Source organism: Canis aureus, chromosome 11, assembly GCF_053574225.1.
Source record: "Canis aureus isolate CA01 chromosome 11, VMU_Caureus_v.1.0, whole genome shotgun sequence".
Taxonomy (NCBI): domain Eukaryota; kingdom Metazoa; phylum Chordata; class Mammalia; order Carnivora; family Canidae; genus Canis; species Canis aureus.
Genome location: NC_135621.1, coordinates 51621885 through 51648063, shown reverse-complemented (window position 1 = coordinate 51648063; position 26179 = coordinate 51621885). Strand labels below are relative to the sequence as shown.

The following is a 26179-nucleotide window of genomic DNA, read 5'->3' as shown; positions in this document are numbered from 1 at the left end:
ATAAATAAATAAAAATTTTAAAAAAAAGAGAATGGTTTTTCTATTACAAAGCCAGTACATATTTATTTAGAAAATTTAAGCATCATTAATAATTATAAGGAATTATAAGTAAAAATTGTCAAATACCCAACCGCCCAGAGGCAACCCTCTTTTCATTTGTATTTTGGTGATAATTTGTGCAGTTCCTTCTTCATGTGCATAAGTATAATATATGTGTCTTTTTTTTTTTTTAAACCACCCTGTCCACAGTCACTTTATTGTTAAATCAAAGACAGACTTTTTAGACCTTACTATCAAGGCTTCTCTGACCATTAACTCACTGGAAACACACACTTTCCCTGCTTCAAACTCTTTTATTAACTTTCTGCAACAGCGGCGTCCACTGCTTTTCTTTCTACTATTCGATTTCTCCTTCTCAGTCTCCCTGTGAGCTTCTTTTGGATCACCTCTTCCTGAAACAGGAGCATTCCCTTGGTTTCTGACATCTTTGTTCTCTCACTTTCCCTGCATGACCTCCTCCATTGGCCACAATTACAACTAAAATATGGCTACTGAATCCTAAATCTTTATCTCCTGCTGGGATGTGACCCAGAGTCATCAATGCAGCAGGGTGTTCCTCTGGAGGCACCTTCAACTTAACATGCTTAAAATTCAGCTGTTTCTCTGCAATGTAAGTAGCGCTATCATCTACCCATTTGCTTGAGTCAGAGACCTACGAGTCATCCTTGATATACTCCCTTCTTGACAGCCTAGGTCGAACTGGTCACTGGCCCTTTTGTTTCTAGTTTGTTGTTGTTGTTGTTGTTGTGTGTGTGTGTGTGTGTGTGTGTGTGTGTGTGTTTAATCTCTTGGATCTGTCTTCTCCCCATTTACATTTAATTCTGTAACTTGTATAAGTGTGTCTCATCTATGTCCTCCCTATAAACTATTTATTTACATACCAAAATACACCCCTGATCCTGTCATTTCTCCTGCTTAAAATCTGCCAGTGGCTTCTTCACTACTTGCCTTGAATAAAGCTCGAGCCCTTTGGCATAGCTTATAAGGCCTCTATGATCTTGTTTCTGCTAGATGTGTAGTATATGTTATTCAGATCCCAGCTTTTCCATTTTTTATGGGATTGAACAAGTTAACTGTAAAATGGAGGTATTAGTGGTAGTTGTGAGGACTAATTGAGATCACTTGCAAGAAATGTTAGCCATTATCTTAAATTATTTTTTAAAATTTATTTATTTATTCATGAGAGACACACAGAGGCAGAGACACAGGCAGAAGGAGAAGCAGGCTTCCTGCAGGGAGCCCAATGTGGGACTTGATCTCGGACCCCAGGATCACACCCTGAGCTGAAGGCAGATGCTCAACCACTGAGCTACCCAGGTGTCCCCACTATCTTAAATTATAAATAACATTCTTACTTATAAGTTTTTGGAAAATAGTACTATCATTTCCTTAAGATAAATTCTTAAAGTAGAATTGCTTGATGCACATTTAAAAACTTTTTTTTCATCATAGTAAGTGTACTCTTTAATTACCATCCCCTATTTCTCTCATCCCCCCCATCCTCTCCTCTCTGGTACATCAGTTTGTTCTCTATCATTAAGAGTGTGTTTCTTGGATTGTCTTTCTCCTTTTTTTCCTTTGTTTTTCTTAAATTCCACATATGAGTGAAATCATAAGGTATTTGTCTTCCTCTGACTTATTTCACTTAGCATTATACTCTCTAGCTCCATCCATGCTGTTGCAAAGAGCAAGATTTCATTCTTCTTATGGCTGAATAATATTCTGTTGTATTATATACTACATCTTCCTTGCTATTCATTTGTCGACGGACACTTGGGCTGCTTCCATAATTTGGCTATTGTAAATAATGCTGCTATAAACATAGGGATGTATGTATCCCTTTGAATTAGTGTTTTTGTATTTTTGGATAAATATCCAGTAGTGTGATTCCTGGATTATAGGATAATCTGTTTTTAATTTGGGGGGAACCTTGATACTGTTTTCCATTGGCTGCGCCACTTTGCATTCCCACCAACCCTGCACAAGGATTCCTTTCTCTCCACATCCTTGCTGACTCCTATTGTTTCCTGTGTATTGACTTTAGCCATGATGACAGGTATGAAGACATCTCTTTGTAGTTTTGATTTGCATATCCTTGATGAAGAGTGATGTATATATGTCATTTTTAATCTTTTTTTTCCTTTCAGCAGTATATTATGGAGCTGATTCCTTGTCAGTGAAAATTTACATAAAAGTAATACTCCATTATTTGGGTAAAATCGTGTATCAATTTCTTATCAATGAACATTTAGATTTAGTTTCACAATTATTGATTTACTATTATTAATTATGGTGATTATAATATGTAAATATGCATCTTTGCATATTTGTCTAGTTTTCTCTGGTATAATTCCTAGATAATAGCTGGGTTAAATCTTTGATATGTACCTCACTTTCCAAAGACTTTTTAAGGATCCAGATTCTGTGTCTTGCCCCTGAGTGCCTACTTTTAAAGTCCATTCTTTGTGCTTTCTATTAGCAGTTATGTCTTCTAGATAGACAAGTTGTTCTTTTACATTCAGTAAGTCTGGTGGGTTTGCCCTTCCCTGTTATATTCATCTACTGTATATTACAGAAATCCCTAGAGGTTTGGGGTGTCACTGGTATCCTTCTCAAGGTTTTAGTACTGATAAAGGTTTCTTTTGTATTTCTTTGGCCATCTCCGTGATCACTGGGAGATGGAGATTCATTTGTACTCAAGTTACCATCTTATGAAACTTAATGTCATTTAAGAGTGTCAGTGATTTCTAAATTGGAGCAGGACTTTTAGAATCATTAAATTCATTACTTTCAGATACATACAATTAAGTCTAAATACAAAGTATTGGTATATAAAGCACCGTGGGCCATTGGCTCTAATGAGTTGGTAAGGTAATGTGTGATTAACGTGTCAGTTTGTATACAGGTGGAATGTTTTAGAGTGTAAATGTTTGATATTTTGCACTTGTCTAAATCATAAGTTTATAAGACTATGTAGAAGTAGGAACTGAATTATGGGGATTATATGTAACCAAATCTGGGTTTAGGCTTGCCTAGAAAATATAGGTGTTCATGATTTACAATCCATTTATCCATTTTGGATTGTTGAGGCTTTTAGCTACTGACTCGCACTTTTCTACCTCAGTGCTTGTTTACAGTGAGAGGTACGCTGGATCTAAATTGTTGGGGTCACTTTTTAAAATTAATGTGAAGTTTCCATTTGAATTATGGACTTTTAAAAAATATTTTCTAGCTATCTAATTTATGTAACAAGTGTTGGTCTTCATTAAGAATGTTTGATTCAACTGGACTGTTATTACTGGTTCTTTAATTGTCTTTACTGTTGTTTTCAGAATGTTCCTAGTTAATGACCTACTTATTCACTGTAATCTTTTAAAATTATGATACATGCTGTTGGTGGCATGATAGAACTAATGTATAATCATCTTTATTCATATAATAATCACCTGCCCCTCTCTTTCAGCAGTTATTTACTGATGAACTAGGGAAAATGATGAGGCTTCACTGTTTTCTTTCACTTTTTAATTTCCACAAACAAGATGTTTTGTTTTGTTCTGTTTTTCATGAGTTAATTACCTAGAGTCCGTACTCGGTATGGCTCATGATACTGACAGAATCAGTCAGAGTAACAATAATCCTGGGAAAGGAATATGGCATTACCTCAAAATGGAGATTTTTCTAGAGCAAAATCTTATGAGGAGAGGCTACTGTATTTTCTTAATATTATCTAAAATATAACGTGTATAAAGAGGACATTTTAGTTCTCTGTTCCTTGCACAGATAAATGATACGTTTGTAATAAAGCAAGCTTTTCTGGATTGGGATCCAGTCTGTTTATATTCTAGTCAGAAAAACAAGAGTATCTAGTTAAGCAAGTATTTCTTCTTTAAAAACAGACATGCAACCCACACAAACGTTTACATGTATTAGTTAAGTTTTCTCTACTCTGAACTCAAACCTGGCTTTCTATAAAGTTCCAGAGGACAAACATAAACTTATAATGATGTGAGTTCTGTATTGACCAATTTCAAGCTTATTTATATTTTTTTGTATCATTTCATCACCAAATGACTAGAAAGGCCCATTGAAAATATATAACCTCAGTGAAAATAGTTTTTTCATTTACTAATAGGAATTTTAAATAGTTTTAAGTAATGACAAGTGACAAAAGATAGTAGGCACACCTTTATAGTTGGAGGCAGCCTTTCCTTTATTGGAGGCAGCAAGAGGATTTGATTAAAGAGAATATGGTAGGGTGGCTACCCAGAACCCTTATTGGTTATTTTTGTTGTTTTTTAAGAAAAAGTATCTGCAAGACATCTCTCTTCCCTGCCTTAATGATTTGCCTTTAAATATCAGCAAGAAAATAAACATTTAAGTTGCCTATAACTCAGCCTTCTTCATTCCCAGAAAATGCTTATAGTTTTATAGTTACTGACAAAAATAAACATTTTGACTGTGGAAAACCTCTGTACATCATAATTACTTGCTGTAACTAAATAGCTAATCAGAAAGTATTTAAGTTCTTACTGCATACAAAGCATATATTCAATGTAAGTATAGCAGATATTTATTACACAGTACTGGAATTTAATTATTTGATAATAATTATTAAGATTCAGATTTAATGTGCTCTAAATGTTTTATAGAATAGTTATGAGCTTTTCATCTGGAAAAAATGTCTTAATTCTTTTCCTTTATCAGAAATAGGCCAGTATTTAATGTTGATAAAAATCAACAGAAGTTTAAGAAATGTTGTTGGTTATTCTGAGCAAAGGCAATTTGCCATAAGGTTTTTATTTTTTAAATATTTTATTTATTCATGAGAGACAGAGAGAGAGGCAGAGACGTAGGCAGAGGGAGAAGCAGGCTCCCTGCAGAGAGCCTGATGAGGGACTTGATCCCAGGACCCTGAGCCAAAAGACAGATGCTCAATCCCTGAGCCACCCAGGAGTCCCACCATAAAGTTTTTAAACCCACTTGTTTTATTACTAGGTAAACAGATATCATGATGATTAAGAGCTCTAACTTCAGATTACTAGATTCAAATCCTGGCTCTGCCACTAGCGAGGATTAAATAACATAATCCTTCTAAAGTACTTAGTTCAGAATCTGACACATAGTCACTGCTTAATTAATGTTATAGGCATTTGTGACCTATAAAAGTAGTTTAATGACTGTATTTTTAGTATTACAAAAAAAAAGTAAATCCCGTCATTTGGGTTCTCAAAGTGTTAAGAGAGTACATTGATTATCTCCTTATGATATTTATTTACTCTGCCCAGAAGTCCTTCAGTTGGTGGAGTGAATTGTTTAATTCATCTTTTTCTTCTTTGGTATTTAGGGTATTTGGATGTCACATAATTTTCAGTTCTGTCTGACTTTTAGATGGCAATAGAAAGAAAATTAAAATGTGTAGATCTTTCTGTGTATATACCAGGCATGGTGCTTGGCACTGTCACACAGATAACTTAATCCAAACAAGCATAGTACAAGGTGGGTTTCATTCCCTTTTTTACATATAGGAAAGTCAAAGTGTGAGGAGAGGAGTACACATCTTGCTCAACATTACTGGGCTAAGAGGAAGTCTTAGGAACCAAACCTGATTCTCTCCCTTCCTGGGAACTCTGAAACCTAGCTTGCCTGCCTTCCTTCCTTCCTTCCTTCCTTCCTTCCTTCCTTCCTTGCCTCCCTCCCTCCCTTCCCCCCCTTCCCTCCCCTTCCCTCCCCTTCCCTCCCCTTTCCCTTTTCCTTTCTTTCACCATGGTTTAGATCACTTTGGGAAAGCTTGAGTAGCTATTGTATTGCATTTCTATCCGCACATAAGAATTTCATATCAATGCCATGACCACTGGTGGTGTATGTATTTTAGGCCATTAAATTTAATACATTTGTAGGAGAGAATTTGAAGTTAATATGCAAAGCTTTTGTGCCTAGAAAACCCACAACTGCCCTAAACTCTGGACTTGACTAATGCTATTTCCAAATGGAATTGAGCCAGTTAGTCACATCTCTTCTGAGTATACTTATTGCCTGAAAAGTCAAAAAACAAAATTGATTGAGATTTTTTAAAAACAACTTAAAATTGTTTAAAAGTGCTTGTACCTATTTCCATAATAGATAATTAAGGCATCGTTATATGTTAAAATCTTTGTTTTCTCTAGTTTTATCAGGTTAAAAATCTAATATTTGTGAAAAATATATATTAATTTTCTAAAGCCACAGATGCTATGGGCAATTCTTTCATAAATTGAAGCTAGAAGTTATAAGGGTCATTGGAAATACTGCTAGAACAAGGGATAAAACTAAGATTATGGATTTAAGTATTGAAAAGTAGTATGTTTTTAGGTTAATTGGTTTTTCTGTTATCAAAGGTAATATACAGTGTTTTAGACCAAAATAAAATATTAATTTACATGAATATGATTTATGTTTTAAGCATGGGAAAAAGCCTATAACACTTAACTGACAGAAAATGGTTTTGTATTTAAAAAGTGGATTCATTGTAGAGTAATCGTGCTGATAATGCTCTGCTTGCAGGACTTCCATGTGAGAAAGAATAATGCTAACCAGATTAACTTATTTGTATGCTTTTGACCAAGTATTGTCACTTTCACAAAAAGTCCAGGATTACACTACATACCTCTGGATAAATAGCTCTTCCTTAATCTGGGCTCTTGTTCATAGGAGAGTGGTAGGGTATACCTGGGTTGGTGCAGGTTTACAACCAGAGAAATGTATCCGGATGAATAGATTTGTCTATAATGTAGTCCCACATCAGACAATGGATTTGCTTTAGGACATTTAGACAAGCACATCACTTACAACCAGATACAGAGGAAAATATAAATTATCATTTAAAGCCAGTAGAAGTGTCAGCAAACTTTGAAAGATGAATTCTATCTGTCATGAAACACACATTTGTGGTAAGCACAATAAACATTAAGAAGTACCTTGTGAGAAATTTAGAACTAGCTGCCTAGAGCTAGCTTCCTTTTTTTATCTGAAAAAGCCACTAATCCTAATGACTATGAGTTGTTCTGTTTCTAGATTTCCTGATCTGCAGACAGATCAGTTTCCCTATGATATCTGTGACATCATATACCCTTCCAAAACTTGTAATTATATCGCAGCACATATTTTTAAGAATTTATTCTTAAACATCCCAAATCAGGTAATCTTTCAGTAAGTTTCAACTTAACTGTTTGGTTCAGAGTAAGGGCTCAATAGTTTTGATGAATGGAGTCATTCATATGAGACTATTAAAAATGACACAAATTATCTACTGAGTGGTTAGTTTAAAATCAGCTTTTGTACTGGTGCTTCTTAAAGTTGGTGAAAAATGACAGCGAGGAGCAGGAATTATGCTTCTATTTCTGAGGTGAGTGTACATATGGTTGATATAATGCATTGTGTTGTGTGGCTTTTGAGGGTTTTCTTGTAAGCTTTATACTCCTCAGATATTTCATGTGAAAAATGGCATGTATTAAAGAGGATTGCCAGGGCAGGGAATAGTTCTTAGAGTATAGTATAACATTGGTCACGAACTATTTAATTTGTTCTAAACCACAGCTTCTAATTCTCACCTAGCAGTGTCAGTTACTTAAGAAATACTTAATCAGTGGTCACATAAATTTCATTTTTTCAAGCTAAAACATATAATGTACAAAGTTATACTGATGCATGGTACTCTACAGCTCTGGTGACAAATTCTAAAATAGCCCCATATTTTAAGTATCAGAGGTACTATTACCCGTTTTGAACTTGGGAAACCGAGGCTCAGATGGTAAGTGATCTGGCCAAGGCCACACAGCCAGTAAGTGGCTGACCTGGCTCCACAGCTCAGATCATTCTCACTCCACTGACTGTGCTACTTGCCAGAAGAGTATTTAAAAAACAAACAAACAAACAAACAAAAAACTCCTAAGTGAAATATAAGTATTTTTAAAGTAGCCTAACGTTTTTATACAGCTGTCTTAAAGCTTTCATTGATTATCTGAAGCTAACCTCAGACTTCAGAAGAAATCATCTTCTAATTTCAAATACATGATCATTTTAGGAAACCTGTAGTAGCTCATAAACCACCATACTCAGTGATATACCAAACTAGCTACCTGGATCAAAAGCCAGTGGATATCATTTCAGTGACAGTACAAGATTAAAAATCTACTTGTACTTAATATATATTAAAGGAACCTAGGTAATACTGTGTAGATTATAATTAAAATGTAATTAAGCTGTTTACTCTTAAAGCACATAACAAACAGATGCCATCTACATTATTCAAATTGATCCTTGGGACGCCTGGGTGGCTCAGTGGTTGAGCGTCCACCTTTGGCTCTGGTCATGATCCCAGAGTCCTGGGATTGAGTCCCACATCGGGCTCCCCTTAGGGAGCCTGCTTCTCCCTCTGTGTCTCTGCCTCTCTCTCTGTAAGAGAAATGAATGAAATCTTTATTAAAAAAAAAAAAAAAAAGAAAAAGAAAAAAAAAGAAATTGATCTTTAAAATTCTGAACCAAAATGTAGAGGGTCACTGTATTACCTTGACCAACTAGAATGGCTAATAAAAATACTTGTTAGGGTTAAGTGATGAAGAATACAGGGATCCTTTTTTTTTTTTTTTTTTAAGATTTTATTTATTCATAAGAGACAGAGAGAGGCAGATATAGGCAGAGGGAGAAGCAGGCTCCTCATAGGGAGCCTAATGCGGGACTTGATCCCAGATCCTGGGATCACGCCCTGAGCTGAAGGCAGACACTCAATCACTGAGCCACCCAGGCATCCTGAATAAGGGGATTCTTAACCAGGAGTCTAGATGAGGGGGTCTTTGAGTCCCTGAAATGATATGATATATATGTATAAAATCTATGGGTCACATTTGACAAGAAGGAAACATGAATTCTGCTAGATGTTGTTTTTATTTTTATTTTTTATTTATATATTTTTTAGAGGGAGGGATGGGGAAGAGGGAGACAGAGAATCTTAGGCAGGCTCCACCCTCAGTGCAGAGCCCCATGCGGGGCTCAATCTCATGACCCTGAGATCATGACCTGAGCTGAAATCAGGAGTTGGATTCTTTTTTTTTTTTTTAAGTATTTTTTTAAATTTTTTATTTATTTATGATAGCCTCAGAGAGAGAGAGAGAGAGAGAGGCAGAGGGAGAAGCAGGCTCTATGCACCTGGAGCCCGACGTGGGATTTGATCCTGGGTCTCCAGGATCGCGCCCTGGGCCAAAGGCAGGCGCCAAACCGCTGCGCCACCCAGGGATCCCAGGAGTTGGATTCTTAAGTGACTGAGCCACCCAGGCACCCCTAGATGTAGTTTTTAAAACATATTTTTAAAGTATGTTAAAAATTTTGAGGAGGGATTTTTTTAATAGGTTGAGCTTTAGAGATGGTGTATTTGGGGAATGATGGTGTTCTGGATTGTAATGACAACTTATATGTGCCTATTAGGAATATGAGCTAAAAGATTATTATCAATTTATAACTCACATGTACTTTGTGCCAGATACTGTTACAGGTATGATTCTAAGAACCACATAGTGCATTTTCTCATTTAATCATTAACAGCAACCCTGTGAGGTGGGTTTTATGATGATCTTCACAGATGAGAAACCGAGTTACAGTGAGGTTAGGTGACTTGCACAGGGTCACATATTTAATAAATGGCAGAGCCGAGACTCAAATCAATCTAATACAAAAATTAGTATTCTTAAATCATTATTCTGTACTACTTAGAACATGCTTTGAAAAGTCCCAGCACTACATAGATACATCAGTGATGCTCGATCAGAAGAGAGCAGTGGGGTCTTCAGGTGGAAATAAGCTTATATAATTTTGAAATGTCTTTCAACCAGCAACAACATTGATTTGACAGAGAAAACATACAAAGTTAAATCTGTATTGTTGAGAAATTGGTTTTTAGCTTATTAGGGTAAAATTGTTTTATTTCTGGGAAAAACACAACTTATTGCTGGTATCAAGTACCCGGACCTTATAATATCCGGCCTTTCTTAATGCTATTTTAAGAAAACATTGACCTTTTTTTGGTTTAAGTGGTGAAAAAACAAGAAGTCATTTGGTTTAGAGAAGGGATAATAGTAGTACTCTAAACAAAACACTTTGTTCACATGATGTAGCTATTCATTTTTAAATGAATGTTTTAGTGATTAAAACATTTTTAATTTATAAGAAAACTGGATAAAAAACGATGGTCATTTTGGTGGCAAACATTTGTGAATGACTTCCTTTACATGAATGTCTTTGAGTTTTCTATTTCCCTTAAACAAAATAAGATAATTATATATAGCCATCTCAGATGACCATAATTTGGAGAAATGTTTGTAGCATTGCAGTTGGATTGTCTGTTCAGTAGATGATACCAGTATGATAAGCCTATTTGTGGCATGAAGAATGTTAAGTAGAAACAGCTCTGTAAGACAAGTACTTAGTTTTAAATGGAAAACCCCAAGATGTAAGTATGAAGATGTGAGATGAAGCTAGGATGGTTCGATAAGTCAATATGAGATCTATTGTCATTGTGTAGTTTTAAGTTTTGTTTTTTTTTTAATTATTTATTCATGAGAGAGAGGCAGAGGCAGGCTCCATGCAGGGGGCCTGATGTGGGACGCGATCCCAGGACTCCAGGATCACACCCTGGGCTGAAGGCAGGTGCTAAACTGCTGAGCCACCCGGGAATTCCCTAGTTTTAAGTTTTTTAAAGCAGTTGTAAGGTCAGTAGGAAATTCAATCATGAGAACCTTAGAGGAAAGGTGATTTAGTGGGCAGCCTCCCCCAATTCCCTTCAGCTGCTCCTTTTGACATTCCCTATCCTGGGAATAAAAAATCAGAAAGGTTGCCCTTACATGAAGAAATTCTCCTTTAAAAAATGTGTCACCATTAAGGGCTACTTATTTCAGGAAAGTCCAGCAGGAAAGCTGGATCCCTCACTAGCAACTAGTCTTCAAAGCCAGTCCAACATTTCAACTTGATGATGGCATGGATTTCTTAAGAATTGAATAAATAGCAAATGCTCTGAGCCTTAACCCCTCATTAGACACAACTTTTAAACTGATAGCTCATCTTTGGCATTCCATTGGAGGTGCAGTATGGCAGCTGTTCAAAGAGCATGAGTGTGACTGTGGACGTGAGTGTTTGGAAACAAAGAGCCATGCTGAAATTACAAAGTGATTCAAGTAGAACTTAGTGACCCAAATTGGAGTTTGGCTGGGATTCATGAGGGATTATTATTTTTTCTACACTCTGACGACACACTTTTTAACAAAGTGCAGGTGCTCACACTTGGCTGGTGATTAGACTCACACCATGAGAAACAGAGAAATGAGTATTATCCCAAATGCTTACATAGGGTGTTAAATAAAAACTACTAAGGTAAGAAGTTCAATGCTTTACATAGGTAGTAAACTATGCATATTATTTTATTTATAACCCCATGTGTTAAGATGGGACACTGTTAAAGTAACAATCACTTAAAAAGCAACAACCAACAAACCAGTATTTAATTTGGTACTTAAAAGTAATAATTAAAAATCAAATGGAAGCAACGCCTAAAGTAACTAGTTCACAATAAAAACCATTCTTTCAGGCTCTACTTACTGGAAATAAGATAATTCAACATGGGCTAACCTAAAATGTATCTGTAGAGACAGAATAAGGGTACACATCAGCAAAGTATTAAATAAGATTTCAGGGAGCCCCTAAAAATTTAAGAACCTCAGAATTGATTATATGCAAAAAAATGAACTGTACGTTTCTTTTAAGTTCATTCATACATGACCTTATTTGAAGCAGTGTGTTTGCTTTGACTAGCAAAATTCATGTCACTAAGATATTTCTGAAGTATTTCCCAGATATTTGGCTACTTTGAGCTAGTTCTTCCAGTGATTAGTCTCAATTTCTGCTGAAACATAAGTCTTTAATGAAGACGTGCTTCTGAAAATAAGGCAAATTTTTCTACAATCTGCTCATGAATAGAAAACAAATCTTTGGTTTTTAGTTAGGGTGGCGGGAAGGAAGATTGAGTGCAAAAAGAAATACGAAGGAATCAAAGCAATGAAAAGGCTCTTAATAAGCAATGGGAAACTCCAAACCCCATCAAGGTCAATAGAGTACCTAAGGCACCTCAGGTTCAGATGATATAATCATCTTTGCTTAGAGTTCTAATAATCTATATACAGGATTTTTACCATCTTAAGAATGTGCAGCTGAAAAGGTAATGTCCAACAATGAATATTGTGAAAAAGAAGAGAATCGTAAGAGTTGATAAATGGGAGAGATGTTGGAGGTCCTCTCGTTCTACCTCCCATGTTTTATAGATGAAGAAACTGAGGCCCAGGCAGGAAACAGAAGGACACCAGAGTTTGTGTTTCCCAATTCCTAGTCCATTTCTCTTAGGGCAGATCAAATTCTAGATTTTTAACTTTTATTGTCTAGTAAACCAAGTATGAAAAAGTTTCAGAGGTGAATTTGAGGAAAAAAAAAAATCCCCATCAATTTCCCAAAGGCGAGTTGGAAATGTATAATACTTTACTGTCTTAATTCCTTTATACTATGTGTTGGACAGCTTAGTTAATATACTAATTGATTTATGCAATTCCTTTCAGTTCTATCTAAAAATAACTAATTAATTAATCGACCCAAATTAAATGAGTTATATAAAGATTCCATTTAAGCATACATAAGGCCATGGTACTTAATGTGAACCATCGCTTTTGGGAGAAGGAAGACATCCACTGTCCAGTTCAGAAAGAAAGATCCGGACTAGTTATTCAGTAGACTCTCCACTCTTCAAAGGGGAAGATGATGCTTATATTTTTAAAAATCTCTACAAAGCTCACATACAAGACAGTACATCCTAGATTTGTGACTGATAGGAGCATTTAAGGCTGTCATTTTCAAGTATAAAAGTTTAGTGTTCCATTACCCAATCTGTGCAGTAGACACAGCTATTAGCTCAAGTCATGAAAATTAACAGAAGCTCACCAAAGACATAAATAAATCATAATTTAGTCAACAGGAAGTTTAAATGTAGGAAAGGCTGGAGAAAAATTTATGGGTTAGATTATGCTTCTCTGAACTGCATTAATTTATTCAAACTGAAACTTTGTCTAACACTATTGTCTGTTGTATGGCATTTGGAACAAAGCAGATCCATAGCAGACCAAACAAGGAAGCTTAATTAGGTTACGGAACTAGTAATTAAGATGGTTCACCTCTAACACAGTTCTATGGCCTGATCCCCCAGAGAAAAATTAGAAATGGCTCCAGTATACCAAATAAGCTTCACGGATGCACATAATTTTTTTTTTTTTTTTTAAGCAGGGCCTTTCACCTAGGGACTAGCATGCACTGCTTGTGGATGAAAGAAATGAACATTATTTACTTCTGGCTTGCTTGATGTAATATTGCAAAATGCAATACAGTTGGAGAAAATGGGTATTTAGAAGCCAGTGTTTCATTTAACTGACACTCTATCTAGGTGTGTACATAAGTTGTAGTTCTAGAACTTCTGCTATGGTTCCAATACCTGTGTCTGAAAGGTGACATCAGTATTATTATGGAAGCAGTTGCTTCGTTATAAATTCCATGTCACATGCTTGAATCCTAGGTCTGTTCTCTTCAGTGCTATGTAAAGTTTCTCGTAGTTTGGTCAGCATACACAGGTCTCATGTCATCTGATACATAAGCCAAGGTGGAAATTAAAAGACAAAATTGTCAACTACTTCAGACAGCTATATCAAGTCCAGGATTATGACAAAGTCTGACCCAGAATTTTAATTTGTAGTTGTAGGGTGTATCTCATGCAGTTTGGGCAGCATCAAACTAAATCTACAGTTGCCAGAAGCCTTGTTACAGCCGAATGTACAGTAACTAGAATGTGTACATTTTTAGTGTTTATGATAAATGCAGTTATGACCTTATTACACTTTTGGCATTCTTTAAGAAAGCACATTAAGCTTTAATATAGAAATATTTACGTTACACTTAAATTGTGCTCAAGTAATAATAAAAACAGTTGTTCTTTTTGACCTCCTACATTCTCTTCTTAGGTATGGCCCATCTCCTGCACGCTTGGAGCGACCTTTGGCTACGTGGCTGGCCTTGTGATTTCCCCACTCTGGATATACTGGAATAGAAAGCAACTTACATACAAGAACAATTAATTGGAGCAAAGGGAGAAGAGATTTCTTTGTGCAGATTCCATAAAGACTGTGCAGAAATGTATGTGGTCTAAGCCAGGCAGTTCCATTTACAGCACTATTTTTTATGTAGTTACAACTTACAACATGATGTGATTGTAGCTTTTTAAACTATGAAACCCCTGAGAGATTGTACCTTCTAGTTGAAATAAAGTATTTATAATAGATTGTGGCTTCAGATGCTGTTTGCTGCTTCTTGGACCTTTAAGAAACATTCTTAATGAATTTTATAGAATTCTGAGGACAAGGTGTTTTGTTTGTTTTCTTCTTTCAAGTTTTAAACTGCTTCATTATTTAAAGAGGTCTGGGTATAGCTGTAGCATTTCATATGCTTTTTGAGAGAAATGGACAGTCTCGTTGGCCACTGAAGATGTTTTTCACGTAATCAAACAACAGTTTATACATCTCGATCCTATTCTTTTTTTTACTGTGTGTTTCTTTGGAGTTAAAATGGCTATGATAGCCTCATCAAAAACAGTCTTCAATCCCTTCTGGGTTAAAGCCGAACATTCCACATAGCAGCATGCTCCTATCTGGGAGGGAGAAAAAAAAAATCACAAACATATAAAATCTTTTTTACACAATTGGTATGACACAACACACCATTAAAAGGAAAATGAGAAAATACAGCTATGCCGAAGGAATGAAATCATCATCCATATTCATGAAACCCAGAGGTAGCTCACACAAAAGTAAGCAAATATCCTTCCACACTTATTCCATGAAAATTTATGTCATTCATCAAGTATTTACTGGTTACCTACCATATGCCAAGCACTGTTTTAGGTGCTAGAGATAATGTCAAAGAAAGAACTGAACAAAAGACCACAGTCCCTGCTGTGTGATGCTCACATTTGCTGAAATTCTCCTGGGAGAGCGAAGAGCAGATGGTGGTGCGTACCTCAGAGCAAAAGAGCTGGGGAGATGGGTCGTGCACGGGTGGGAAGCTTCTTGACAGAGTGGTTTGAGGGATACCTACGGGGAGAGGTTCCAGGCAGAAAGAGCCATAGATGGAAAGACCCTGATGCAGGAGCATGCTCAGAGCGTTCAGGGAATGGTAAAGAAGCCAGAATTGCAGGAGAAAGCGAGCGGCAGGGTCTGGACAGCACGAGGCAGGCCAGGGAGGCAGCCCTGAGGCCAGGAGGGTAAGGACTTTGGCTTCTACTCTAAGACAGGCTCCATTCAGTCACTGGGAATCTACTGAGCATTATTATTTGCCAGATGAGAGAATACAGCAGAGAACAAAATGAAGTCTGCCCTGCTATCACGAAGCTTCTACTTTACAGGGAGAAGACCACGAGCTGCTAGGGGAAGAATGTCAGAAGGCAGCATGTGGCCTGTAGGAAGACAGGGAGTGGGGCCAAGACCAGGCAAGGCCTCACTGAGAAAGCGGTACCTGAGCAGAGACCTGGAAGGAGTGAGAAAATACTTCCCTGTTGCACGGGGAGCAACACTAGGTGGATGGAGGAGCAAAAGTACTAATGCCCTGAGGTACAAGACTTTGGGGACACAGCAAGGAGGCCATGTGCCTGCCCTACAAGCAGTGAGGCAGCCATGCAGCCAGCCACGTGTGAGGACTCTGGCCCCTGTGAGCGAGCTGGGAAGGCACTGGAAGATTCTGAGCATAGCAGTGACCTGGTGGAGTTTGTGTTTTTAAAGACTCACTCGGGCTGCTATGTTCTCAACATAGAACAGATGGCCATGGGGTCCCAGACAGAAGCAGAAAGGGGAGTCTGAGCCGTTCTAGTGATCCAGGCCAGGGATGGAGGGGCCCGGCCAGACTCAGAGGAGCAGATGGTGGGTGTATTCTGAATACTTTGGATACTGGATGTATTCTGAAGGCAGAACGGTAGGTTTTTGCCCCAGAGTTGCTGGGACAGGAGGAAAGCGAGAGCAAAATCAAGTGTGACTTCAAGGTTTCTGAGCTGAGTAACCGGGAGGACAGGCACGGAGGATAAAATTAGGAATTCCGTTTTGGACATGTTAATTTTTAGATGCTTAGCCACCCAGATGGACTTGGTGAGGGAACAGCTGGATAACCAAGTCTACAAGAGTTCAGGGAGGTGGTCAGGCTGGAGATAGAAATCTGGGCATCTTCAGTGGCAGACTTTGCAAACCGCCAGCCCGACAGCAGCTCGCCTAGGCCTAGTGAGGGGAGCTGCAGAAGAAAGGCTGTACCAGAAGCTGAGTGCTGATCCCTGGGCATCCAGCACGGAGACAGGGAGAGGAGACATGGAGGAGAGGCCATTGCCAGGGGACGGAACCAGGAGAGGGCCTGCAAGGGGGCCAGGTGAAAGTATTCTGCTGCCAACAGGCCTATAAGTGGGGTGCTAGTGTTTTGCAACCACTTTTTCCCCCTAAAACCACATAATAAATACAAACATCTCAACATGTGTTACTGTAAATTTTTAATAGAAGCAGGGTTTTTTTTGTTATGTATTTTTTTTCAATTAGAAACAAGGCAGCAACTTTGTAGCCATCTCTGTAATAACTTTTTTTAAAGATTTTATTTGACAGATGATAGAGCCAGAGAGCACAAGCTGGGGAGAATGGCAGGGGAAGAGGGAGAAGCAGACTCCACACAGAGCAGGGAGCCCAATTTAGGACTCAATCCCAGTACCCTGGGATCATGGCCTGAACTAAAGGGAGATGCTTAACCCACTGAGCCACCCTGGTGCCCCTGGAATAATTTTTTAAAGATCAATTACTACATATGGAATGGCCTGATCAAAAGTGTGCATGACTTTGAGGTTTTTGCATATTGTCAAGATTGCTTTTCCTCAATGACCAACGGTAACAAGAGAGTGCCCATTTCCTTACACCCCTGGAACAGTGGCTATTATAATTAATTTCTCTCTTTTTTTGCCAATTTAATAGGGGTAAATTGAACTTACATTTGACTACTGAGGACTCTGAACACACTTCCTATAGGCAATGGCAATCTGTATTTTTTGGTAAATTTTCCATTGAGGTTCTAAGTCCATTTTTCTATTGGTGTAATATATGTCTTTTTCTGATTAATTCATATGCAAGGAATTCCTGTATACTAAGTATGTTAACCCATTTTTCAGCCATACATATCAAGTTTGTTTCATGACTTCCCATCGTGTTTCTGGCATTTGATGTATCAAATTTTTATGTAGTTAAATCACCAATGTCATTTGCCAATTTTACCTCTATGAAGTTTTAGAAATTCTTTCTCTCCCTGAGATTATGAAATTTACTACATGGAATTTCTAAAGCGATTTGTTAGTGAAGCTATTTGTCTTTTGTTTTAGGAAAAAACCGTCCTCCAAAAAGTTTTCTTGCTTTCTTCTGCCTCCTAATAGTACATTTAAAAAGACCTTATTAGATTCTGTTTCCACAAAAGTCCTATTAGAGTCACATCTATAAAACAGAATCCAATAATGTTAGGGCCAAAGAGAGAGAGAAAAGTAAGCCTAACTTCAGGGGGAGGAAGAATAGAAGTTAAAAGTTTTATGCACATCACAGTTGTATATTTTTTAGAATGCTGATATTTTCTATGTTTCATAAAAAAAATTGGAAGAAAACTCAACATGTTTCTTTTCAGATCATAACTTTTTGGTTTTAACTGCAGATTTAAACTCACCCCATGCCATTCCCCATCAATTCTATGAGTCTTAACAGAAGACAGAGTCTGCTTTGGCACAGTTTAAACATTTAAGAGATTTAAAAAGGCTTTTTCTGATGCCTCTTTCTTCAGGTAACTTATTAGGAAAATATCATTGGCTTTGTCGCGCAGGTGGGAGTGCCTGGGCTCTGTGGTCCGGCCTTTCCTGCAGCCCAGCTCTGCCATTTATTACCTACGGGACCTGACAAGTTACCTGCCATCGCCAAGTCCCCGTTTGTGGTAGTCAGACCCACCCGAGTAGAGGTGCAAGGAGTAAGTGAGGTAATACACGTACAGCACTCAGCACAGTGCCTGGCATACAGTAAATGCACAATAAATGTTAGCTATTATTACCTGAGCTGCTTTGACATTTCTTTTTAAATTTCATAAAGGTTCTGTTACCTCTTTTGCTAGTTTCTGTCCTTGTTCCACACAAATCGGTTTTTCTTTCATATCATTCAGTCTTGCTAAAGTTTTGGGGTCATCTCGGAGATCAATCTAATCAAGAAAGTTCAACAATGTCCCATAATGTTACAAGTCTTTAAAGATAAATCAAAGCATGTAGTCCCATTTAGTCCCACATACCAAATGAAGATTAAACAGATGAACTTCACTTTTAAAACCAACTCATTTAAAACAAAAACAAAAACAAACAAACAAAAAAAACAACCCGTATGATTGCTTTCCTCTGGCACTACTTTGACCAAATTCCAAATTCTTTTTTTTTTTCTTTGACCAAATTCTTATTTTTCTATAAGAAATAGTATTTTTACAACTTGCAATTGAAATTAAACATGCATATCATTTGCTAAACCTTATTTCTCTGAAAGCAACAGCACGAGATAGGCCAAAGAGACTATTCTTAAATGGGTAACATCAAAGCAGGCATACCTGAGTTCCTATTAATAAAAAGGGTACATTTGGTGCATATTCCTTAAGTTCCGGTACCCACTCCTCTTTCACATTTTGAAATGAGGCTGGATTTACCACAGAGAAGCATATAAGGAAGACATCAGTCATTGGATAAGATAAAGGCCTCAGACGATCATAGTCTTCCTAAGGAAGAGAGAAAAACCTCATTATTCCCATTTCTCTAGTTTATCAACAGCAGGTATATAAGGTTACGTGGCCGAAGAAGCAAAGTCAGGAGAATTCCACAAACACAATGTCTGGCACTCTACAAAAATCAAGATAATTCCATTGGTTTGTTAGTTCTTCCTCTTGGGGTTACCAACGGTATGAAAACATCATTAACAACTACAACGAAACTTGGAGAAAATGTATCGCAATTACTAAAGCCGCCACTAGAAACACGTTAAACTGCAAAATTTACACAAAGAATTGACTGAAGCTACACCTTGTCTGATGATCCTAATTTATAACGGCTACCAGATGTTGAATGTTTACGGAGTGTCAGGATATAATCCAGGCGCCCTCCCCCGCATTACTTATTTCATCCTCCTAAGAGCTACATGACCTAAGTACTCTTACCCTGTCTTCCACTGGAAGGAAAGGAGGCACAGAAGTGAAATAACCTGTGCAAGGTGCACAACCAGTGGGAAGGAGACGGGATGCAACCCCGGACAGTGTTACTCCAGAACCTACACCTTAACCACTGTACATTACACGGAGACCTTGAATATCTGTTTGCCCTCTTTATACTGTTTTCTTAATTACGCGTGTGTGCAAGTTTAAAGATAGAAACATAGAGTGAACGCACAAAGATCCCCCTTTCCTCTTCGATTTCCATTCCCTTCCCCAAATGTAGGTGTTTTCAGGTGTATCTTCCCAATTCTTCTACGCATGTGTAAACCAACTGTACGTATTCCAACATCCGTACATAGAAGAGATCAAGCGATCTGTGTTGTTCTGCATCCTTCAGTATCTCCCGGGGATCTTTCCACATGGGAATACGTTAGGCTGCTACATAATTTTATTTTTCTTTAAAGATTTATTTATTCATTTTAGAGAGGCAGAGAGAGCAGGGGGAGGGGCCGAGGGTTGTGGGGGGGGGGGAGAGAGAGAGAGAGAGAGAGAGAGAAACAGACTCCCTGCTGAGTGCAGACCCCGACTGGGGGCTCGATCTTATTTCCCTGAGATCATGACCTGAGCTGAGACCAAGAGTCATTCACTGAACCCACTGAGCCACCCAGGCACCCTGGACTACTACATAATTTTAAACTGCTGCTTTGAATTCTGCAGAAGGGCTGTCCTACCGATCCTGTTTTGCTTAGACTCCTTTCTATGCCACAAATATTCTGCTTATTTCCATTCTGATGAGTGAACCGTCAGGACTCCCATTTCTGCCATGGTTCGATTCTCCTCTGGTTTCAGGGAAACTTTATTCTTCACCTTGGCCACCACCCCTCCCACCCCTTCCCGACCAGAACCGTGTGAACGCGGAACCTGTTAAAAACACCCTGCGCTCGTGGCTCAGCAGGAGCAGTAGCATTTCCCTTGTGGGACAATTTTCCTTTTGTGTCACCTTCTGACATTTTCCTTACTAGAATGTTCAACGCAAGTGTGTTCAAGCCTCAAATTCTTGACCTGGGAGTCAGCCCTTCTGTTTTTCTGTGATGCTTTCAGAAAGCACAGCTGCAGCCTGCAGCCAGGGGCAGCGCAAGGTTTCTCAGGTGCTGGCCGCCACAGGCCGAAGGGGAAATGCCATCTCCAATCTTCTTTACCCTTCCTGTTTAAAACAGGGGCCCTCTAACTGCTTTTGAATAAAGCCATGCTAGGGCATTAATGAATGGCATTAATTAATGAAGAAATCCGGTAGCAGGGGTGTGGAACACATTGTACCCCTGCCGGTCACTTTAAGAGGGCTACTGTTAAAAATTATAACAGGTTTTCACAATTCAGTTTGAGCGTTACCCAGCGGAATGGGTGCATGAACTAAATTCACTTTCTGCTCTGCTATTTCCAACTGCACGTCCACGGCGGAGAAGCAGGGTCAGCGCTGATCCTAGCATTCCACCTGGCAACTCTGGGTTCCTGAGCAAACGTGTGCTCAACACGGTCAGGCAGTGAAGGGGTGGGTGTTCTTGTTAAAAATCTCTCCTTGTCCATATTTGGATATCAATTTTCACAGAACGAGAAACGAGGATACGATCTCCCTGGATTCTGAGGAATCAATGAAATCATGCGACGAAAGCACTGGGCATAGTGCCAGACACATGCAACACCTCTTCTAGCACTGTAACATAAATCCTTCATCCCACGGGACAGCGATTCTCCTTTTCCTCTGCAAATCCACGCAGCGGGCCCTCCATCTCCCACCAGGGCTGGCTTCGCAGCTCTCTCCCACTGCAGAGAAGAAGCTCTTTTGGGAGAAGTAACATTTTCTCCTCTGGCATCAAGATACACAAAACAAACTGAGGTCCCTTGAGGACAGTATAATTTTCAGATCAATGAAAGAGAATGCTATATCATCATTGTCCTAATTAGTCATTTTGGAACTCAAGAGCCTTAAGACTAAAATGTGACCAAAAAAAAAAAAAAATCAAATTAGATTTCTGTAATGAAAATTTTACTTTTCAAGCAAATTTACCTCATCAGGGGAATAGAACGTGTACTTTCTCTAGAAGGAGATTACAAGAAATAGTGAGTGAATGCGAAGTTCTCTAGAAATGCTTAATAACACTAATGCAAACATTCTATAGAACACAGGTCTGTTGTACAGATGCCTTTCATAACCATAACAAATACAGACTTTCCTCGCTGAGATACATGCAGACACATAGGAAGGAAATTAATCATTTCTAGACTCTTGTTAACTTGCAGATTTTGTTGGAATAATTAAACTGTGATGGATTGAGGTTATTTAAAAAAAACTCACAAAGACAAGTATGTTTAGAACTCCTTGGAAGGCAGTGTTACTTCTTCTGTCTGAACTACCGAAAATGAACTTCTGCCTCTAATCTGTGGCTAAATAACTGGCAGTTATTAAAAGAAGGAGACCTTTCTGCTTCTATTCAGCCTGAGTAATTAGATGTCCAATAACAGATAGCAAATTTAAAAAATAAATTCTCCCCCGTCCATACTGTATCCTGCATCACCAAATGACATTGTTTACCCCCACTGTGCAGTGTCCCGGGTGAACTTCCGGTGCAGTGAAGATTTGGATTTGGGGATAAATAAACTGAAACATAAGGAACTTTTCATCTCCAGCTTTACATTTGAAACTCCTGGCATCACAAAGAAAGGGAGCAACAGCCCTTAATTTTAAACAGCCACTTAACCGAAGTCAGAGATCCTCCAAGCCAATTCTCTGGCATCCTCCTAACCCAATCAATTCTATTTTAGTTCAAATGTTTTAAAAAGTCAGATATTTAGGGACGCCTGGGTGGCTCAGTGGTTGAGCATCTGCCTTTGGCTCAGGTCGTGATCCCAGGGTCCCGGGATCGAGTCCCACATCAGGCTCCCCTTGAGGAGCCTGCTTCTCCATCTGCCTGTGTCTCTGCCTCTCTCTGTGTGTCTCTTGTGAATAAATAAAAAAATCTTGACCCCCAAAAAGGCAGATATTTAAATATTTCCCAATGGGGGTAGAGAATTTAAAAACAACTATCTTAACATCAAAACCATGAAAACCTACGGCAAGTTCAGTCAACAGGACTGTCGGGCGGCTTAGTAAAATCTTCAGCTTGTTACCCAACTGGCGAAGTGCCAGAACTATCAATTTTTTAAAAAGGGTGTTCAGATAGCTTCGTGAGGAGGCCCTCCATTCCTGTCAAGAGCCTTTGATCTGTGATGATGACAAGCTTGACCCTTGAAAACTATCATACTCTTACAACCTGCCCAGAATCCGCCAACAAGAGGACACTGAAGAATCGGGCTCTGACGGGAAAAGAGAGGTCTTCACGTGCAGCAAACAACCCTCGGCTGAGAGACAGCTCTTCACCTACAGCTCGGCTGTCAGTGCCCGTGAGCACTTCTGCACCACCTCTATCCCCTTCCTGTGGACCTGGGCTCCCTCCTACTTTTGGGAATTCTGGGTAAAATACATGCTTCTAGGATGTGTGTGTCTATTTAAAATACATATCTGAAGTATACAGCTCAAGCAAAACCATGCACAGTGGACGGTGTAGGCCTTGCCATGCTTTGTTAGCAGGCATGCTATCACACACTGATCATTTAAACTCAGTCAGCGAAGATTCACGGAGCCCATACCATGGGCGATGTACCAGGAGTACATACACACAAGGAAGGAACTGTCTCCTCTGGAGCTTGTAGTTTAGTTGGGAATTCAGGATGTATACATATAAAATGACAGTCGTTGGGGTGCCTGGCTGGCTCAGTCCGTGGAGCGTACAACTCTTGATCTCAGGGTTGTGAGTTTGAGCCCCACGCTGGGTGAAGAGATTACTTAAAAATAAAATCTTAAGAAAAAAAAAATGAACGAAAGTAGTGTGAACTAGAGTAGGTGAACTAGATAAATGCTTCATCCAAGAAACATTCATAAGCACCAACCACGTACCCAGAATGGTGCTAAGTGCAATCATCTGGGAAGTGAAGGACAAGATTCAGATCATATCCGATTTGTAAAACACCTTATTACACGTGCCAAGTGCTCTCATATCTGTGTGTCCAAGAAAAGGCACCAAGCTCACAAGGCAGTGGTATGCACGACGTGTCTGTGCACCTCACCAGTGCTTTGTGGACCTCCAGGCCACAGCCTAGAAGAAGAGACTGGGGCATGCAAAGAGGAAGAATCTGGAAGGTGGGGAGAGACACAAACATTTCTAACAGTCTCTGCTCAGAGGCGGTTCATGGTAAGGGAGACAGACATACGCGAACACTTTATCACAGGCCAGAATGGGGTGAATACTAAGAGTTACGGTAAAGAGGTGATGCTAAGAAAAAACTCAGGAGAGCCAGCATCTGAGTCGTGCCTTACCCAATGGCAAGGACTGGCACATACATGACCTACCAGCCACGTGGCCTTGGTCAGCTCACTTCTTTCTTAGAGGCTCAGTGTCTCTGTCCACAAACTGGGAGAGTGTCAGGGATAAATGCTTAGAAGGCTGCAAAGTGCTCTGAGAATGTACTATACCGCCCAAGAATGCAGGCTGTTACTTCAATTTAGAAAATAGTCATTCATCAAAACCTACAAGAGTCTTCCTCTATAACAACCTATGATGAGAAAAAGTGGGACCACAGCGGAATAACTCTTTAACAGACAAGCCCCAGATGTCTAAAGCGTAGAGCAGTTTCTGACTCCTTTAAGGAATAGAGAAAATGTATGTCGACCGAGTAAGAATGGCTCTTGAGACTGGTGGCTTGTGGAACATGAAGGAGCAACTCTGTCCCTTCCAAAGTGCACAGTAGCAATCTCTAACCCAACATCTGCTTCTAGTAAGAAGCCCAAAATAGGTATCAGGCATGGCTCTTGGAACGCCCCACCCCACAAAGGGCTCTCTCCTAAAGCCAAGAGGCCACGTGCACTGCAGCTAGCTTCTGAAGATGAAAAGCTGTTTGTCATAAATCCAACTTATAAACACTTCTGCTGTAATTCACCATAATAGTAGCCTGTGAGTCCCTGTCTCCTTTGTCAAGTGCTTGCATCACCTTTGAGTTCATTTTGCATTTAACTCTGCAAAATGAAAATACCACTTTTTCACTCCCATTTAAAATAGCTGGGGTTTTTTTTTTGGGGGGGGGGGGCGCCTGGGTGGCTCAATGGTTGAGCATCTGCCTTGGGCTCAGGGCTTGATCCTGGGGTGCTGGGATCAAGTCCCGCATTAGGCTCCTTGGAAGGAGCCTGCTTCTCCCTTTGCCTGTCTCTGCTTCTCCCTGTGTCTCTCATGAATAAATAAATACAATATTTAAAAAAATCTGTTTTTTAAGGAAGCTGGGTTGTGCACCCCTTTGGGGAGCACTTTAAGAAGCTGGTTTATCAAACATCAGTAATGAGTTTATTGAATTTGGCCACCCCCTCCTTGAACTAAAGAGCACTGGGGGAGGAGAAAGAATTTTATTAGAGGTCAATGTTTCAAAAGGTTCCCAAATATTTGGCTGTATCACTTATTTTTTGATTTTTTAAAAAGATTTTATTTATTTATTTATTCATGAGAGACACAGAGAGAGGCAGAGACATAGGCAGAGAGAGAGGGAGGCTCCCTGCCGGGTGCCTGATGTGGGACTCGGTCCCAGGACCCCGGGATCACACCCTGAGCCAAAGGCAGACGCTCAACCACTTAGCCACCCAGGTGCCCCTATTTTTTGATCTTTAGTTGGGTTGGGAAGTGCTATTTATAGGTCACGGGCCTGAGTAGCTGTCTGTAAAAAAAAAAAAAATTCTTGAAACTGAAGGTTCAGCTCCTAACTTTTGGCAACTGTCATTTTCATGTGTGTTGATTCGTAGTTAAGTCGGTCTTCCAGTTAATTTAACAATTACTTGAGAGCTAGTGAACCGGATCTTTGGCTTCTGTTCCATCCCTACCTTCCTTTTGCCTGCTTGAATGATCATAAGTCCTATTCAGATGGGCTGGAGAAAAAGGAGAGAAAACGAGGCGTGAGGCAGCAGATAGTGCACTGGAGATCAGCTCTGCTGCTCTCTGACCACGTCCTTATGATCCAGCATTTTCTCATCTCCAAAAGGAGAGGCTTGTACTGGATGGCCATATCACATGGTTAAAAATGCTCAAACTAATACTTTTCACCCTTGTGGGCAGCCCTAGTAACAGATTTAATGTGGGAGGAGGTTTCAACTACTGGCTAAAAATCAAGCTTTAGGGTTCTGTTTTATCTGCCCTGACCCCACAAGGCAGAGGATCAAGACTTAGCTAAATATGGCCCTTAGGCAAGCTTCATTTCCCCATCTGTGACGGGAGAATAAATATAGCATACACATGTTAAGATAAATGAGAGAGCTGGTCAAGTGTTTTGAGCTCTTCAACACACAAGCCTGACTTTCCAAAAAAAGACAAACCACAACTTCAGAGCCTGTGTGATTTCTTTTGTGCACAGCGAGACGACTTCCCTTGTTGTAAAGGGTTTAGAGCTGAATTTCTACATTGTCTGCAGCTATAATTACACGTCTCTTTCACTAAAAGGGAGGTCAGCTGGCCTAAGGCATGCACCAAGAAGGTAAATGCCAGGTCACACTTCCATGCGGGATAGTCCTTTTCTAATTTTCTTGACATAAATTTCATGTCGGCGGAACATTTGTTCATTCATTTATTCCACCAAGTATCCGCCAGCTAGGTGCTGGGCACTGTGTATGCTACAATGAAAAACAGATAGGGACCCTGCCCTCACGAGTTCA

The 26179-nt window shown here is 39.2% G+C and overlaps 2 protein-coding genes across 5 annotated transcripts in view; one reads left to right on the top strand and one right to left on the bottom strand.

Annotated features, from left to right (window-relative positions):
• The window catches only part of PIGF (phosphatidylinositol glycan anchor biosynthesis class F), a 35702-nt gene extending 21253 nt beyond the window's left edge, over positions 1–14449 (top strand). For 2 of the 4 annotated variants that reach the window (XM_077915281.1, XM_077915282.1), the window contains exon 6: positions 14133–14449. In XM_077915281.1, coding sequence (XP_077771407.1) covers positions 14133–14246 — 114 coding nt within the window. In that variant the 3' untranslated portion in view covers positions 14247–14449. The remainder of the gene's footprint in view (positions 1–14132) is intronic. The other 2 variants (XR_013389466.1, XR_013389465.1) reach the window with 2 other exon arrangements.
• RHOQ (ras homolog family member Q) overlaps positions 11484–26179 on the bottom strand; it is a 39424-nt gene continuing 24728 nt past the window's right edge. The window contains exons 3-5 of the mRNA XM_077915284.1: positions 18805–18969; positions 18316–18411; positions 11484–14815 (exon numbers count right to left, since the gene is read on the bottom strand). Coding sequence (XP_077771410.1) covers positions 14660–14815; positions 18316–18411; positions 18805–18969 — 417 coding nt within the window. The 3' untranslated portion in view covers positions 11484–14659. The remainder of the gene's footprint in view (positions 14816–18315; positions 18412–18804; positions 18970–26179) is intronic.